Source organism: Pseudoliparis swirei, chromosome 13, assembly GCF_029220125.1.
Source record: "Pseudoliparis swirei isolate HS2019 ecotype Mariana Trench chromosome 13, NWPU_hadal_v1, whole genome shotgun sequence".
Classification (NCBI taxonomy): domain Eukaryota; kingdom Metazoa; phylum Chordata; class Actinopteri; order Perciformes; family Liparidae; genus Pseudoliparis; species Pseudoliparis swirei.
Window position 1 is genome coordinate 19037665 of NC_079400.1, and position 17932 is coordinate 19055596.

Consider the following 17932-nt stretch of genomic DNA (forward strand, 5'->3'; position numbering starts at 1 on the left):
TTGTAATGAAATTGACATGTTTTCTGAAGGTTAAAATTAAAACCCTAACGGTTAGTTTCTGGTGCTGCGTTCAGGTGCTGTCCGAATTCTAAAACTTTGCAAACAGTCGACTGATATTAGTGACGTGAGCTAGTTCTTGACGCCACCTCTCCCCCTCACACCGAGGCACAGTGTACAACCTCCAGTTTAAAACGACTCGTCAAACGTGTAACTCAAAGCAAAGAAACATAGAAGCCGCACGTAACAGCGATGCGATACCTCCCGCCGGTGTCGAGTTTAACTGCTTTTCGTCCTGACGTCAGAGAACCCAGCACCTGCCTGGGCGCTTACGCGCAGGCGTGAGAAGAAGAAGAAGAAGCAGAAGAAGAAAAAAAGTTCGTCTGCGCGAGCTCCGGATCCACCGCTCGTCACCTTTCACCAGCGGAGAGGGGGAGTAACGTTTTTTGTTTTTTTGGTGGGGGATTAAAAGAAAGACAATCTTAAAAACACCGTCAAAGAATTGACACGGATGTCCCGGGAGGAATCATAACTACCGACCGCGTACGGGGGAAACGTGCGAACCGTCACGAGTGCGCGGAAGTTTGTGTTGAACTGATGTTGTGGTAGCTAGCTGTTAGCCACGTTAGCTTGTTAGCTGAGGAAGGAATGCCGGACTTCCCAATTCACGACTAGCGCAACTTAACGGGCGAGGTGAACAGCTGACATGTCGCGGTTCACGTCCTAACGGTTAAAACAACCGGTTTGGTAGATGTTGCCGATTTGACACGCTGTTAGTTGACGTTTGTGCGGGGGCCCACGAGCTTGGTATCTTGTGGGGTCGCGTCACAGTCGAACAGCACCGATACATGAGGAGCGGAAACGCGTATAAAGCCTATATTTAAATATATATAACGCTATATACATACACGTATATAGTTATATATGCACTCGTTGCTATTAAGCATCCAAGTGTCCCCGTCTTCGCCGCCACGGGTGACCTGTAGGCGCCGCAGCATCGGACCCGCGACCCGTCCTCTCTGCATCGGACCCGCGACCCGTCCTCTCTCTATCGGACCCGCGACCCGTCCTCTCTCTATCGGACCCGCGACCCGTCCTCTCTGCATCGGACCCGCGACCCGTCCTCTCTCTATCGGACCCGCGACCCGTCCTCTCTGCATCGGACCCGCGACCCGTCCTCTCTGCATCGGACCCGCGACCCGTCCTCTCTCTATCGGACCCGCGACCCGTCCTCTCTCTATCGGACCCGCGACCCGTCCTCTCTCTATCGGACCCGCGACCCGTCCTCTCTCTATCGGACCCGCGACCCGTCCTCTCTCCATCGGACCTCGTTCATCGTCTCCTGCCGCGATGGGCCCCCTCTTCAGCTAGTTTACTGCGCCCCGTGGAAACGACTCTGCAGCCCTCTCGCCATGGGCGGATGTGTGGGGAGATACTGGGAAGGCTGGGAGGACACGCAGAGCCGAGGCTCGTCCAGGAACGGCGGCCGAGGAGGTAAGAGCAGCACTTTGTGTTTTGCATCCCAACTCATGGCTCTCTGTCTCCAGCTGCATTTCACTCGGATGCATCTCAAGTGGCCTCTTGTGATTTGGGGTTTCACCTTTTTTTATTATTATTCTGTGGACAAACTTGACTGCTGCCAAACAGAAGAAGGTCCAGAGGACTGTTTGGTGCATTGGCTCTCGAGTGGTCATTCTCCATGATCAGGATTCGTATTACATTACATCACACGTCATTTAACAGACGCTTGTATCCAAGGCGACTTACAATAAGTGCATCAACCATGAGTACAAACTCGGAACTACAAGAATCAAGAAAGTAACATTTCTCTTCAAGAATCCAAGCTACACAAATACCATAAGTAATACCATACGTAATACTATAAATAAGTGCCACTGAAGTGCTAATCTGTTTTTATTCCATCACATTCCATGTCATTTAGCATCGGCTTTTATCCACATCGACTTACAATAAGTGCATCAACCTAGAGTACAAACTAAGAACAACAAGAATACAGAAAGTAACATTTCCTCAACATAGACGAACTACAAAAGTACCATAATAAGAGCCATTAAAGTGCCACTGAAGTGCTAATCTGTGTTTTACTCCAGATATAGTCTATATTATTCAAGGTTTTGTCGGAAAAAAGACTGACTTTTATCTCTTTACCTGCACGCTCAGCCCAATGTGTCTGGAATGATTTAGATATCGAAATAAACTGCAAATAACGCATGAGGACATTTGTCTGGAGTCTGGAGCTTCGTTCTTTGTTTTGTAAATGCAGTTACACCTGTGTGTCTGAATCCACACATCCATGTCTGTGTGCACTGCAGGCCAATACACCAGGGTCCTGCTTGTATTCATAATTGTTGGTGTGTGTGACGACCCTCTATCAACACAGAGATTACAGCCAAATTCTCTCACACTTCTACTTTTTATTTTGTGCCCGACATCTGCATCTCCACGGAGGCCGTCGTGCAATTCTCTCACCCAATAATTTCAACCCAACACCGGCGAGCTCGTCGGGCCGACTGCGGTTTTTAATTCACGTTGTACAAGTGGCAGTGTGGCGACTGGGTGAACGCCCACAATGCACCAGAGCTTTAATGCGGGTGGAGTGACCAAGCGGGAGCTGTAACCGGGGGTAACATTGATCCTCCGAGTTGCTGATTGTGTGGATTGTTCACTTTGGAGCGGTCGCACCCATCAGTTACTCACCTTCCCACAAGATAGCATCTTTTTTCCCCCTAAGATAAACACGAGCACGCCGCCGCATTTGTTGTTCTCTTGGACAATGTTGATGATATTGCTTATCGTCCATTCATGATTATTACAGGAGTAACAGACCTACAGCATGAATAATACATCTGCATTATGATGGGAAACAACCCCGAGGCCACTTCTGAGATGTGGCCATCTCTCTGCTGGGGGGGGTCAGCGAGTTGGTCAGTCGTACCAGACACTCCAGCAGTTAAACAATTGCAAGAGATATTGCTTCACTCCAAAGCAAAATGGTGGAAATGATTTAGTTGGTGACGGCGTTCCCTCTGTTCAGAGAGTCTGGTACTCATTTGGAGGCAGGTTCTGTCCCCTTAATTTCTTCCAGCATTCTTCAGTCGGCCTTTTTTTTCTTCTTTTTCCCGTAAAGGGATTGTCTCGACTTCACGTCGTGAAGGAAAGGACGTTTTGGGGAACGATTCCAAATTGCGGGCATTAGAGTCGGGGAGTCGGACGTTTGGCGTCGGCCCGTTCCAAAACGAACATCTGATATAGATTATTATTATTTTTTTAGAATAAGACCGTCAAAAATAATGAGTGTTTCTGTGTTTCCTGCCAACGTGGCCGTCGGATGGATATTTACAGTTCAAGCCTTCACAGCCAAGGCTCCCAAGGCAGTGGCGCTTGGTATTTTCCCAGCCCTGATTGGTATCAACAGACTACTCCCTGCTCCGCCACGCTCCGAGTGAAACGGAACAAGTCCCGCCATGCCCGGCTGCGTCAGCCGCCGGCTCCTCTAACGGGACGGCCCTGTTCGACACGCCCTCGTGAGACGAGCAGCAGCTCATGTGCCATCGCTAGAACGACATTCCTTTATTTTCCTTCATGAGTCTCTTTTGACCTTTTCAAAATAAACGAGAAAAAGAAAACATAAACAAACTAGAACGGGCACTCTGTAGAGCGCATACCTTCGCATATCACAAGATTGGGCATTGAATTATGAACATGTTGGCATTAGTTGCATGCCAATTGGATACAAAATGACCGTGCTATCGTAAAAAGAAGATGTTGGCCTTTTCATGACCTTGACCTTGACCTTTAACCCGATCGATCCCAAAATATAATCAAATGGTCCCCAGATAATAACCAATCATCCCACCAAATTTCATGCGATTCGGTTTAATACTTTTTGAGTTAAGCGAATAACACGCATACAAATAAATAAATAAATATACGGCGATCAAAACAAAACCTTCCACATTTTCAATGCGAAGGTAAAGATAAACTGGGCTGTGAATAAGCCCCAAAAATACACATTCTGCGTACCCTCCCCTGTTACTCATGTGTACGGTCATATTTCTCACTGCACATGTTGGAGCGTTTACTGACATCGGGTTGTCTCCCACGTCACTTTCCTGTTTGTTAAAAACAAAATCATATATGTGTTTTTGTGCCACTGCATGTGGCCGTGTTGGCAACAACCGCACGTCACCTGGCGTGTTTGTTTTATGTGTATTCTTGAGTACATTTAGACGTGTCAATTTGCCCAAAAAAAACGAACCGTGGTTGAGAATAACTTTTAAAATACAGGTTTCGCGTCACATCCCCAGAGGGATTTAAAAACAAACAAAAGAAAATGTCGGTATGTCTGCTGACTCGTAACGGCTCAGATATTTACTCTTGGAGCAGGTACCTGGTCTGAGAGGTGGACTATAGAGGTACCTGGTCCTGAGAGGTGGACTATAGAGGTACCTGGTCTGAGAGGTGGACTATAGAGGTACCTGGTCCTGAGAGGGGGTCTATAGAGGTACCTGGTCTGAGAGGTGGACTATAGAGGTACCTGGTCTGAGAGGTGGACTATAGAGGTACCTGGTCCTGAGAGGTGGACTATAGAGGTACCTGGTCTGAGAGGTGGACTATAGAGGTACCTGGTCTGAGAGGTGGACTATAGAGGTACCTGGTCTGAGAGGGGGACTATAGAGGTACCTGGTCTGAGAGGTGGACTATAGAGGTACCTGGTCTGAGAGGTGGACTATAGAGGTACCTGGTCTGAGAGGTGGACTATAGAGGTACCTGGTCCTGAGAGGGGGACTATAGAGGTACCTGTCCTGAGAGGTGGACTATAGAGGTACCTGGTCCTGAGAGGGGGACTATAGAGGTACCTGGTCCTGAGAGGGGGACTATAGAGGTACCTGGTCTGAGAGGTGGACTATAGAGGTACCTGGTCCTGAGAGGGGGACTATAGAGGTACCTGGTCTGAGAGGTGGACTATAGAGGTACCTGGTCTGAGAGGTGGACTATAGAGGTACCTGCTCCTGAGAGGGGGACTATAGAGGTACCTGGTCTGAGAGGTGGACTATAGAGGTACCTGGTCCTGAGAGGGGGACTATAGAGGTACCTGGTCTGAGAGGTGGACTATAGAGGTACCTGGTCCTGAGAGGGGGACTATAGAGGTACCTGCTCCTGAGAGGTGGACTATAGAGGTACCTGGTCTGAGAGGTGGACTATAGAGGTACCTGGTCCTGAGAGGGGGACTATAGAGGTACCTGGTCTGAGAGGTGGACTATAGAGGTACCTGGTCCTGAGAGGTGGACTATAGAGGTACCTGGTCTGAGAGGTGGACTATAGAGGTACCTGGTCTGAGAGGGGGACTATAGAGGTACCTGGTCCTGAGAGGTGGACTATAGAGGTACCTGGTCTGAGAGGGGGACTATAGAGGTACCTGGTCTGAGAGGTGGACTATAGAGGTACCTGGTCCTGAGAGGGGGACTATAGAGGTACCTGGTCCTGAGAGGTGGACTATAGAGGTACCTGGTCCTGAGAGGTGGAATATAGAGGTACCTGGTCTGAGAGGTGGACTATAGAGGTACCTGGTCCTGAGAGGTGGACTATAGAGGTACCTGGTCTGAGAGGTGGACTATAGAGGTACCTGGTCCTGAGAGGTGGACTATAGAGGTACCTGCTCCTGAGAGGTGGACTATAGAGGTACCTGGTCTGAGAGGTGGACTATAGAGGTACCTGGTCTGAGAGGTGGACTATAGAGGTACCTGGTCCTGAGAGGGGGACTATAGAGGTACCTGCTCCTGAGAGGTGGACTATAGAGGTACCTGGTCCTGAGAGGGGGACTATAGAGGTACCTGGTCTGAGAGGTGGACTATAGAGGTACCTGGTCCTGAGAGGTGGACTATAGAGGTACCTGGTCTGAGAGGTGGACTATAGAGGTACCTGGTCCTGAGAGGGGGACTATAGAGGTACCTGGTCCTGAGAGGTGGACTATAGAGGTACCTGGTCTGAGAGGGGGACTATAGAGGTACCTGGTCCTGAGAGGTGGAATATAGAGGTACCTGGTCCTGAGAGGTGGACTATAGAGGTACCTGGTCCTGAGAGGTGGACTATAGAGGTACCTGGTCTGAGAGGTGGACTATAGAGGTACCTGGTCCTGAGAGGTGGACTATAGAGGTACCTGGTCTGAGAGGTGGACTATGGAGGTACCTGGTCCTGAGAGGTGGACTATAGAGGTACCTGGTCCTGAGAGGTGGACTATAGAGGTACCTGGTCTGAGAGGGGTACTATAGAGGTACCTGGTCCTGAGAGGTGGACTATAGAGGTACCTGGTCTGAGAGGTGGACTATAGAGGTACCTGGTCTGAGAGTGGGACTATAGAGGTACCTGGTCTGAGAGGTGGACTATAAAGTAGACGTGGTTTTTGTTATTAGCGGTGACTGAATTAAATAATGCCGTGTTCCTAATCTTCTGTGACGGGCCAGAAAGGAAAAAACTGTTAGATAACTCTCTTTGCATTTGATAATTGTTTATTTGCGAGTAGAAATAGTGTACACAAGAACATTTCTCTAATATTAGAACACAAATCAATTTCAATTGAAACCTTCAAAATAAAAGCACAGGATATAAAGGTGATCATGTGTCTTTCAAGCCGTCGGGGGCCGCATAAAATGATGTGGCGGGCCGCATTCGGCCCGCGGGCCTCGTGTTGGACACCTGTGCTTTAGTGTGTCTGAATGCAGTCTGGCCCTTCGTTAAGTTACACAGGAGTTGGGTTTGTGTCGCTGGAGGCCGTTTGCAGGGGCCAAAGGAACGTCTTCTGTTCCCAGACACAGGTAATCCTCTAACGGCCACCTCTGCCTGCTGGGCGTGTCGTTGTGAGGACCCCGTGACGCCTCGTATCCCCGGCCGTCGCGCCACACGTCCGTCCTGCCCCACGCCGCCTGGTTTGGTGAATCACTTCCTTGGCGTCACGGGCCACTTTCTTTCTGTGGCGCTGTGATTTCACGCCTTTATTTAAAGTTTATCATCGGTGAGGAAGTGTGTGTGTGTGTGTGTGTGTGTGTGTGTGTGTGTGTGTGTGTGTGTGTGTGTGTGTGTGTGTGTGTGTGTGTGTGTGTGTGTGTGTGTGTGTGTGTGTGTGTGTGTGTGTGTGTGTGTGTGTGTGTGTGTGTGTGTGTAATTGATAATTAAAATGAAGCGCAATCAGAATCAGAATCAGAATCAGAAACAGGTTTATTGCCAAAGAATGAATGTTTTCACAAACAAACGAGGAATTTTTTTTGGTGGAAGGTGCAAGCCGCTTGTGTCGCAGTTTAAGAGGCTTAAGTTCAGCTCTTGTGATTTTTGCTCTGGGAACAACATGAGAACACAGGTGCAAGCCGCTTGTGTCGCAGTTTAAGAGGCTTAAGTTCAGCTCTTGTGATTTTTGCTCTGGGAACAACATGAGAACACACACACACACACACCGCGCCGATGTGGCGCGTGTACCCGTGGGTCTTGTATCTGGACCACATTTGGGACGGACTTTGTACTTTAAACCCAATTCGTCGTTCTTGCAGACGCCGCATGTCTTCACCACTTTGGCTGAGTGGTAGTGACGAAGCCCCCCCCCCCCCTCTGTGTCCTCACAGTTACGCCCCCTAAGCCGCTCGCCCTATAAATAATTAGTTAGAACAGAAATCCATCCTCTCGGTTGTGTGCCGTCTCCTTCGCTGCTCCTCCTTTGTTTCTGTCCCTCAGTGAGCGGCAGCTCGGCTTCTCAGCGGCTTGGAAATATATGAAGTTGGTCGTGATTGTTTAGATGTTTAACTGCCGGATGGCGATCAGAACTCAGGGTTGGAAATAAACATATTTTTGATGGGGCAATTTTGTGATATAACACAACAATAATAAATATACTTATTTAGGCTTCTAGTACATGAGCAATTGTCATAGAAATGGCAATAATAAGACAATTCGGCACTAATAAGACTATTGGGCAATAGTCTACAAATTCAAAGTGACAGAAAACATAAATCCGACAATCATATAAAATGTTATTCTTATTTCTTTGTGGTCATTTGTTGTTACTTTTTTCTAAACAACTATTAACAATTATAATTTATTTCTCTGTTTTTATAATAATAAATTATATTTTTAGTTTTCTTTTTGTGTACCCTACCCACCAGGCAGTACAGAAAGGACACACACAAAGAACAAAAACAAAACGCTATTAAATTATCGAAATTCTTATTATCATCTCCTCGTGACATCAGAGGCACAATTATATTTCTTAGGCGCAGTTTGCCCTTTTGCCCTAGTTTATAAATGTGAGTGACCTGAGTCCGGCTTGTCGTCTTTGTACATGTGGCCCTCGGCCCTCCACTAAGAGACGAGCCCGGCTGCCCTTGTGTTGCTACTGCCTGGTGATGAGCGTTGCCACGGCGACAAGGAAGAGTCCGGCCTTCATGCATACTGCAAACTCCTGGTTTCAGATGAGCGTGACGTCGTGTCGAGGGCGAGGCGCGACGCTCTCCGGTGACGGCGAGCGTGTCTCTGCTGACGGCTTCGTAAACGATATATATATTGATATATCATATTTTTTCCCGGGGACTGCACCACTTTTGACCTCTCTCTCTCTCTCTCTCTCTCTCCCCCCCCCCCCCCCCCCACGCAGGACGCAACGAGCCGCTGAAGAAAGACCGGCCCAAGTGGAAGAGCGACTACCCGATGACGGAGGGCCAGCTGCGCAGCAAGCGGGACGAGTTCTGGGACACGGCGCCGGCCTTCGAGGGCCGCAAGGAGATCTGGGACGCCCTGAAGGCGGCGTCCGTGGCCCTGGAGGGCAGCGACCACGAGCTGGCCCAGGCCATCGTGGACGGCGCCAGCATCACGCTGCCGCACGGTGAGGCCGGGCGCGAGGCGCGGCGGCTCTCGACCCGTCGGAAAGAAGAAAAAACCCGACATGTTTTTTGTCTTCGACTCTCCAGGAACTCTCGCCGAGTGCTACGACGAACTGGGGAACCGCTACCAGCTGCCCGTGTACTGCCTGGCGCCGCCCGTCAACCTCATCTCGGAGCGCGGCGACGACGACCCCGGCGATAGCCCCGAGCTGCCCGCGGCGCCCAAGAAGGAGTTCCAGCTCAAGGTGCCGTGGCGAGCGCCCGCCGAGACTCGAGCCGCGTGTCTGTGAAAGGTAACCGACGAATCCCGCTCTGTTTCAGGTGCGCCTGTCCACGGGCACGGACCTGCGCCTCAGCGCCAGCATGGCCGACACCATCGGGCTGCTGAAGAAGCAGCTGCAGGCGCAGGAGGACATCGACGCCGCCCACCAGCGCTGGTTCTTCTCCGGCAAGCTGCTGACGGACAAGACGCGGCTGCAGGACACCAAGATCCAGAAGGACTTTGTCATCCAGGTCATCGTCAACCCGCTGGCCCTCCAGCCCAAGCTGTCGCCCGCCACCACCCCCACCGCCGGCGCCGCCACCACCACCACCACCATCACGCCCGCCGCCACCGCCGCCTCCTCGCCTGCGTCTGAATGACCGAGGACGCAGAGGTTTGGTGGTAGGCGGCCAACACTAAAAGACGGCGTTGCCTCCGACTGCTGGAGAACTTCTGGGTTTTTGTTGTTGACATCCGTCGTTGAATCAAAGGCGAAGCGACTTTGGGGAGGAACTCGTGAACGCGCGTCTCTCGTTCCTCGTTGTGTTTCCCGGCGGCGGCTCTTTAGCGTGAGTCCAGCCACCGCTCTGACTCCGGAGGTCCTCGTCCTCTCGTCTCTCTGAACCGTCTCCAGTCTAAAGCAGAACTTCTTGTCGTGCGGCCTTCTGGACGTCGTGCTGCTGACTCCGCCCTCTTTTCTTTTTAATCTGCACTAATGCTCATAACTAAGTGCCAATGGACGCAGTGCGGAGGTGTTGGTGTCTGTTCTAAAGCACATTTCTACGATGGACTTCTTTTCTCCTCCACTGAAACGTAAGGGGAAGGCAGATAGTGAGATATTAAGACCCCCCCCCCCTCCTTCTTTTATGTTATCAAGAAAACAATGTAAACTGAGCTTTTTTGCACATTTGAAGGTTGTTCCTATACTTTCGTGGTCGTTTGTGTGCCTTCTACAAGACGAAAACAAACAAGTTAATGTCCGGCAAGACGCTAGTTTTACCACTAGACCCTTCTGTATTTTATTTTTTAGATTCAGGACCTCTAAGATAAATCCAAGCTATAACCGCTGCCTTTAAAAAAATATGTCGTTCATGAATCTTACAGACAAAACATTGTGTGTGTGTGTGTGTGTGTGTGTGTGTGTGTGTGTGTGTGTGTGTGTGTGTGTGTGTGTGTGTGTGTGTGTGTGTGTGTGTGTGTGTGTGTGTGTGTGTGTGTGTGTGTGTGTGTGTGTGTGTGTGTGTGTGTGTGTGTGTGTGTGTGTGTGTGTGTGTGTGTGTGTGTGTGTGTGTGTGTGTGTGACTGTTTCCCTGGTCATAGCTTTGCAGTCAATCATATCATTTTGTATGGGAAAAAAAATAATCGGTCTTAAAAGTTGCATTGCTGACCCCGTCCACTAGGGGGCAGCAACACAGCCCTGCTGGAGTCTCTTCACTTTTTTATCACCACCCGATGAATGTAAATCCAGTATTCTTTTGCCTTTTTTTTTTCATGCTCGATCCGGTTGATTCCTTTTTACCAGCATACAGGCATTTTTATTTATGTGGGAGGAGTCTGTGGAGCGGTACAGCGGCCTCAGAGCGCCGTAGTGTTGACTCAATAGAGCGGGCAGGAAGTCATTCGTGTGGATATAAAAAATATTACTCAAAGGGATGCGATGATTGGAAAGCATTAAAAGTAGACGCCTAGACAGCCATCAGCTTTTAATTTTAAATACAATTTTTATATACATATACACGCCGTGTCAGACGCGTGTCGTCCGGAGGGCAACGGGAGGGACGCCGTCGGGGAAACTCTCCGAACATTTTGGTGACTGTCTGCTTGTTAAAATCAACCACTTTTCTTTTTCTTTTCTTTAATACACGTGACATTGCTTAGATTAAAGGAACGTCACTTATAGAAATCGAGAGTTGGCGTCGTGCAGGAGAAGCTCGCCGTGGAGCTGCTGGCCGATGTTGCACAGCAAAGATAATTGTGTTGACTTGCCGGAGGAAAGAAACATAAACAGTCGCCTTGAATTCATGCCGAGCCGCTCGTAGCCCCCCCCCCCCCCCAGTTACTGAGATGTTCCAACTGTCCTGAAACTTAAAGCTTCCATTGTTTCCAGTGGCTCATCTGACCTCGACTCCCAGAATTGCTGGAATGTGTCCAAAATGAGCAACTATTTTTATTTAATTGTTTGTTTTTTTAGAGCTGCAAAATTATTCTTTTAAACTTGTGAAGCGTTATACGTTTTTAGCATTTTTTTTATTGGACTCTTGTATTTTATATCTTTTATCATTCTGTGACCCTTTTTGAAGCACAAACAACAAACACCCGTTGTTGTTGTTGTTGATCTCACAGCTCGGCGGGATTCAAACGGCGGTTGTTCTCTCCCAAAAAGCCGTGAAGCAGGAACACGGCGCGTCGGATCTGGGTCACGTCCCAGAATAAAGATATGAGGTTGACGATCCAGATTCTGGTTTGGTGGCGTGCGTCCCGGCCCGGTCCCGAGAGCGCGGCGCTCCTCCGGCGCCGGACGCGTTCGAGTCGCTCGTCTCCAGCGGCGCCGGCGCAGGGCGGATGAAACTCGAGCCGCCGGAGGAAAACCGAGACGTTGAAATACGAACGAAAACACCGCGTCTCTTCGTCACGATCGTCGCCTCGTCGCTCGCTCTCGTGCAATCCTGTCGACGCAGACCTCACTTCCTGTTTGGTTTGGTTCTGGACGCTTTTCACGGAGCACCGGAGTATTAATCAAAGAAATGTCACTAACGGTAAAAAAAAAAAGAGAGAATATGGATTATAATTTGATTTTAAGTGTTTTTTGTCCTCCGAGCCGTCGTCTTCAGAGAGTACATATCTAAACTTCCCGGCATCTCGGCGGTGGAGGTCGGGGGGGTCGTCGGGCCTCGGCCTTTCGGGGGGGGGGGGGGCAGCAATGTAAAAGGGCTCGTGGGATCTTCTTGAAGGTGTCCCTCCTCCGTTTGCAACTCCAGGAGGAAAACCTCCTCGTCCAGCGTCGTAGCAAATTTCCCCAAAAAAACCTTTTCCCACGAGCTTCATCGGATCTTCATCTTCATCGGATCTTCTCTTGACGAGGGTCGTATAGTTTCAACGGTTTCTCCTCCCGAGTGATATCCAGAGTGTAGCCAGAAGGTCCCCCCCCGGGTCCCTTCTGTTTGGAGGCGTAACGACCTTCAGATCGACCTCCAGACCGGCCTTCTTCTTCTTCTTCTAAGCGACAGTTTAACCCCGCCTCCTCATTTTCTTTGTAAAGACTAAAAGGGAAACTTCACAACAAATTAAGAGCCCACATTCTTCCGGATGTTTAGAGAAGACATTAATGCATTGTTTTTACCCCCCCCCCCCCCCCCAACACACACACACACACACTGTCTTGCACTCATTAGAATGTATGCGCATTTCTACTTGCACATGTAAGACTTGTTTTTTTGTTTCTTTTCTTTTTTTATGGTCCACGGGTCAAACTGACTTTGCATCTGAAGCTGGTTATAAAAGCCATAATAGGCCGGGAATATTTATGTTATACTTGCATGACAACCAGTACCGCTCCATACATCTATTCTCTCTCTCTTTTTTTATTTTAAGAACTCCAATTCCCAGAAGGCATTGCAGTCCAATAAGGCTTTCCCTCCCCGCGGAGCATCTGTTTCTCTTTCCTGTTCTTTCCGAATGTCTTTCTATCAGGTGTCTGTGTATTAAATCATGACGTCACGGATTTCTTGATGATTATTGGCACCCCCGCATTTTATTAGGCAGATTATTTTGTCTTCAATCATGTTTTTAAAACCGTTGAATAAAATTTTAGTGTGTAAAAACGAAACAAAAAAAGCATTGTCTTGTAATAATTCTTTTTTGTGTGTCCTCTAATAAGTTCAAATGAGTCAGAAAGTGTCAGACAAATATGTGTCTTCACCACCAGGTGGTGCTCTGCTCCTGCGTGAGGAGGGAAGGTGGAACACACACAGCGGTGTGTGTTTGAACCCAAAACAAATTCAGGCCGGAATCAGATGGTTTACGTGTGTGTGTGTGTGTGTGTGTGTCTCTGTGTGTGTGTTGCACGAGAAACAGCGTTGAGCCACATTTCTTATTTTATTTTTATCCCCACAAAGACAGAAAGCTTTGTCGCCGCACGTCAAGTCTTAAAAAAGTGAATTATCGACAGACGTGCTGAGAAAGCTGCTCCTACATTTCCCAGAATGCACTTTGACCATGTGGACATCCGGCCGTGTGCTCTGGGCAGTCGACGTGGTTTTAAGGGGATTGGAGGCTCTTAGTCGACCCCTCAACGTTCAGAGGAGTGTCTGTAGGTGGCGCTCTTTCCACCTACAGATTTACAACACTACAACGTCTGCAGGCATCCACATGTATCTATAATAAACATATTAACATTTAAATGCATCATTTGGGTCAGAACGGCATGAAGAAGCCCGAAAACATGGATCCACTGCTCCAGTGGTTAGTCAGAGCCCCTGACCTGGAAAAAGCCCCTATTGACGGTGGAGTTTCACAGGCAGAGCTGTGTTTGTGGTCACTGGCCCAGTCAGCCCCCCCCCCCCCCCCCACACACACACACCCACTGACAGACCCAGGATTACCCCGAGCGGGGTTTGGACATTACTCTGTCCCGGCCTCGGTTGGTAATCTGATCTCAAGTCAGTCGGTTTTCTAAATCTCCCCTCATCACAATGTGTGGATCAAATTTTCTTCCCCTGGCACTTTTTTTCTTCTGCATGCGGCATAAAAACCACCAGAGTGGACGCATAACGCAGGACGCACAACACATAAAGATTCACACAAACCCTCCTGATGAACTGCACATTGTGACTGCAGTAGGAGACTATTATAAAATATGCTCAGATGCTCCAAATGGTAGTGAGGCCAAGATTTAGCCTCCTGTTCAAATATATACATTTATATATATATATAGAAATATTCATATATAGAAATATCAAAATAGTCTCCTGTTAACAAATATATGTGGATATATATATATTTATATATAAATACAAATATTTAATATTATAAATATATATATATCAAAATAGCCCTTTGTTCCCCCTTAATCAATATATATATATTTATATATATATATGTTTATTTATTTACATATTTTTATTTATATGTATATATAAATTATTAAATTAAATATTATATATATAAATACATCGGCAAATAAATATATTTATATGTATAAATATATATATATATATATATGTACTGTATGCAATGAATCCTTTTGTCCATGATGTCCAAAAATCTATCAAAAAAGATGTGAATAAAGCCGCAGCTTGTCCCACTGAATTAAAAATGAGAGCTTCAAAAACGCTGTACATTGGAAACTCCTCACCACAGGAAGTGGTGTTTCAAAATCAAAATACAAACTGTAGAGCTCATCTCCTTCTCGCCCCACCGGACACGAGCGCCGCGTTCCCCTCAAACGTGGAAATTCCCAATTGCTAGGCTGTAAATACAAACGTGTGTGGGTTGCACTTCGGCTCACCGTTAGCTTACCGTGCTACAGCTGCGCTGAAGCTAATTGACGCGCGCTAAATGACAGTCAGCTCATGTGTCATATTAGTTCGATTCACCAACGGCGGAGCATCTCAACGCCGATTGGCTTTCGCAACTCGACGTCGGGCGAGTTTTTCCGTTTCCCTGAATCGGGCCTTAAACGGGAAACAGCTCAGAATTAAAAAATAATCCAGAATATTTTATTAATGTTTTCATTTACACTCGCCGGGGGGACGGCGATGCGTTGGCTAGCTTTCCGGCTAACGTGTCCTCGGTGTGAGCGAACCAAACGGCCGTCTACCGGAGCCTGGAGGTCATCCACGAGTCATGTCCACGAGTGTGTGTGTGTGTGTGTGTGTGTGTGTGTGTGCTCTCAGTGGGATAAACACAGAGGGTTGTTACGCAAGGCTTTTATCCAGAATAACACAAGTCTCTAACTAGCGGTACAATCCTCACAGCGCGGTGATTGCGGCGGACCGGTCGTGTGTGTGTGTGTGTGTGTGTGTGTGTGTGTGTGTGTGTGCTCGGAGGACTAGTTCTGATGGCTTTAGAGCTAATCCCCCCGGATTCCTGCTCCCACCAGACTCTCATCCACTTACCCAACAATCACCCTAAACCTCACGTAATGCTACGGTGTGTGTGTGTGTGTGTGTGTGTGTCATGTAATACCAGTGTCATACACACTTTTAGGTGGAATTAAAGGGAGAAGAGTCAAGTCATAAAGACTCTGAACCACTTCACCAATTCGTCCGGAGCATGAAAATCCATTTCATCAAACGATGTAATTTGTGTTGTTTCCCCGACGACACGTTTACATTCCTTTAATCCTCTAAAGTCTGAATTAAAGATGAAATTCAGGTCTTTTAAGGCCTTTCTTTGTCTAATGTATCACAACTAGTGTATTTAGTGAGGAGTTATGTGTATTTAGGTGTATTTAAGTCAAGATCTATGTGTATTTAAGTGTATTTAGTGAGGAGTTATGTGTATTTAGGTGTATTTAAGTCAAGATCTATGTGTATTTAAGTGTATTTAGTGAGGAGTTATGTGTATTTAGGTGTATTTAAGTCAAGATCTATGTGTATTTAAGTGTATTTAGTGAGGAGTTATGTGTATTTAGGTGTATTTAAGTCAAGATCTATGTGTATTTAAGTGTATTTAGTGAAGAGTTGTGTGTATTTAAGTGTCTTTAAGTGAGGCATTGTGCGTATTTAAGTGAAGAATGAAGTGATTTTAGGGGAGTGACTGGAAGGAAATGGTCCTGGGGATGAATCACTTAACTAGTATTCACTAAGAACTACAAAAATACTTTCCCCTAAAAACTACACCATACAAATGGCTGGTCCAGTTCAATCCAACCGCCTTCAAGCTCGTTGCTCTCTAGAATGTAGCCATCAGAAGGCGCCTGGCTGGCCTGACCTTTGACCCCTAGACACTTCCTCGCCACGTCGGTAAAACACACTGATTAAATCCCCCAAGTGAACATCTCCTCATTTGCAATCCCTGCGCCGCGGCCAATCAGGAGGCTCCTTGGGTATGGCGCGGTCTCGAAGGCTTTCACCCCACCGGATGGAAGCTCAGGAGGATCCCTGAAGGGTATTAGAGACGATAGATGTGATATGAGCTCGTATCAAAGGCAGACTCTCCCAGAGCTGGAGGTCAGACAAACGGTTGAATAAGAAATCAGACCTTCTCACATCCTTAAATCCCTCCTCACGAGGAAGAGGAGGCGTCTCACTGCGGTTTCTTGAAGTCAACGTAGCATCGCTGATCGGTCGTACGGAGGCGGACGATGGAACGACTCCCGCTGAGAAGCGTTCCTCCGTGTGGAGCTGGAACCGGAGACCGGTGTCAGAATTTACCAAAACCAAAATGAGGACTTTCGTTTCGGTTCGATTTCTCCCGACAGTCCAACGTGTGGCAGCTTCTCACTTTTCTCGCCGTGGCGTTTGTTTTTTTAACCTCATTACCATGAAATAATGGAATAACACGAAAGTTTGGCACTGTTTCTGAACTGTGGACATTTAAAAATAACTTTAAATCGGTATTTACATCATTAAAAGCCAATAAATGACATGATGTGACGACTGAAGTTATATGATGCTTAAATCACTTGTTTAATTTATAATGTTTGCTTTTGGTAAAAAGTCATTATCTCATATATCGACTTCTATTCGATCAGACTGTATTTTACAACCAGTGCAGTCGCCCCCTGGTGGCCATTAGATAGAATGCATGTTTAAGTGCACTTCTGCATTTCATTGGATCGAAGCGTATTTTGCAAAATGTCAAACCGCTGCTCACATTTAGTGGAAACGGGACGAACCAGTGAGATTTCTCTTTTTTTAAATCGTTTTTTAACACCATTAAAAGACAATAAATGACATAATGTGACGACGGAAGTTATATGCCATATAAATCTCTTGTATAATTTATAATGTTTGCTGTGGTAATAAATCACAGTAGAGTAATTTTCTCATATATAGACTTCTATTCGATCCGACTGTATTTTACAACCAGTGCAGTCGCCCCCTGGTGGCCATTAGAGAGAATGCATGTTTAAGGGCACTCCTGCTTTGGCTTCACTCAGCAGAACCGCAGGTTTCCGCCTGTATGCGTTCTCTAAATGTGCGTTTATGGTTTAGGCCTGTTGTAGCTAACTAAGTATAAGTTGTGGAGACATTACCAGGTTAGTGTGCGCTGGTCACGTCCATTGTCGGACACATAATACCCCATACAACCAAAACGAGTCGCGTTCACACGTCGTATTTCCGGTTTTAGGGTTTGCATAGACCGGATGCAGTGTGTTGATCCGTGAGCCCAGTCGGCTCCTCTGACTTTCACCAAGAAATCGAAGAGTTTTTTCCAAATTGTCAAACGGAACGAACCTGAGTGAGAGTTTTTAGAAAGTGACGACCGAAAGTGTGTGAAGGCGACCTCGGGAGTGAACAACAGAGCGTGTCTTTATTCCTCATAATCAGCTGAGTGGTATTCCACGTCACTCCTGCCACGAACAATGAGGCGTTCTGAGTATTTATACGTGATTCTGCTTGCGGTGTGTTCAGGATTAAGTGAGATTTAACTTAAAGTGTGCGGGCCCCACACAAATGACGTAAAATCATATTTTCCATGCACTTACACTTTCTGTTGACACTTGTTGTCCTCACACTATAAATATATATGTTGTCACTCAGATCCAATTCTCCTTCTATCTCTCTCTCCTTCTCTCTCTCTCTCTCTCTCCTCTTCTGCTGACAGCTCCTGACCCACGTTG

The 17932-nt window shown here is 47.4% G+C and overlaps 1 protein-coding gene across 1 annotated transcript; it reads left to right on the top strand.

Annotated features, from left to right (window-relative positions):
* The first annotated feature begins 241 nt into the window (after positions 1-241).
* ubtd1b (ubiquitin domain containing 1b) lies at positions 242-10319 on the top strand. Its single transcript, XM_056429470.1, has 4 exons — positions 242-1491; positions 8657-8884; positions 8970-9127; positions 9204-10319. Exons 1-4 carry the CDS (start codon positions 1410-1412, stop codon positions 9522-9524), a joined length of 789 nt encoding a protein of 262 aa, XP_056285445.1. The 5' UTR covers positions 242-1409; the 3' UTR covers positions 9525-10319.
* Positions 10320-17932: the final 7613 nt, after the last annotated feature.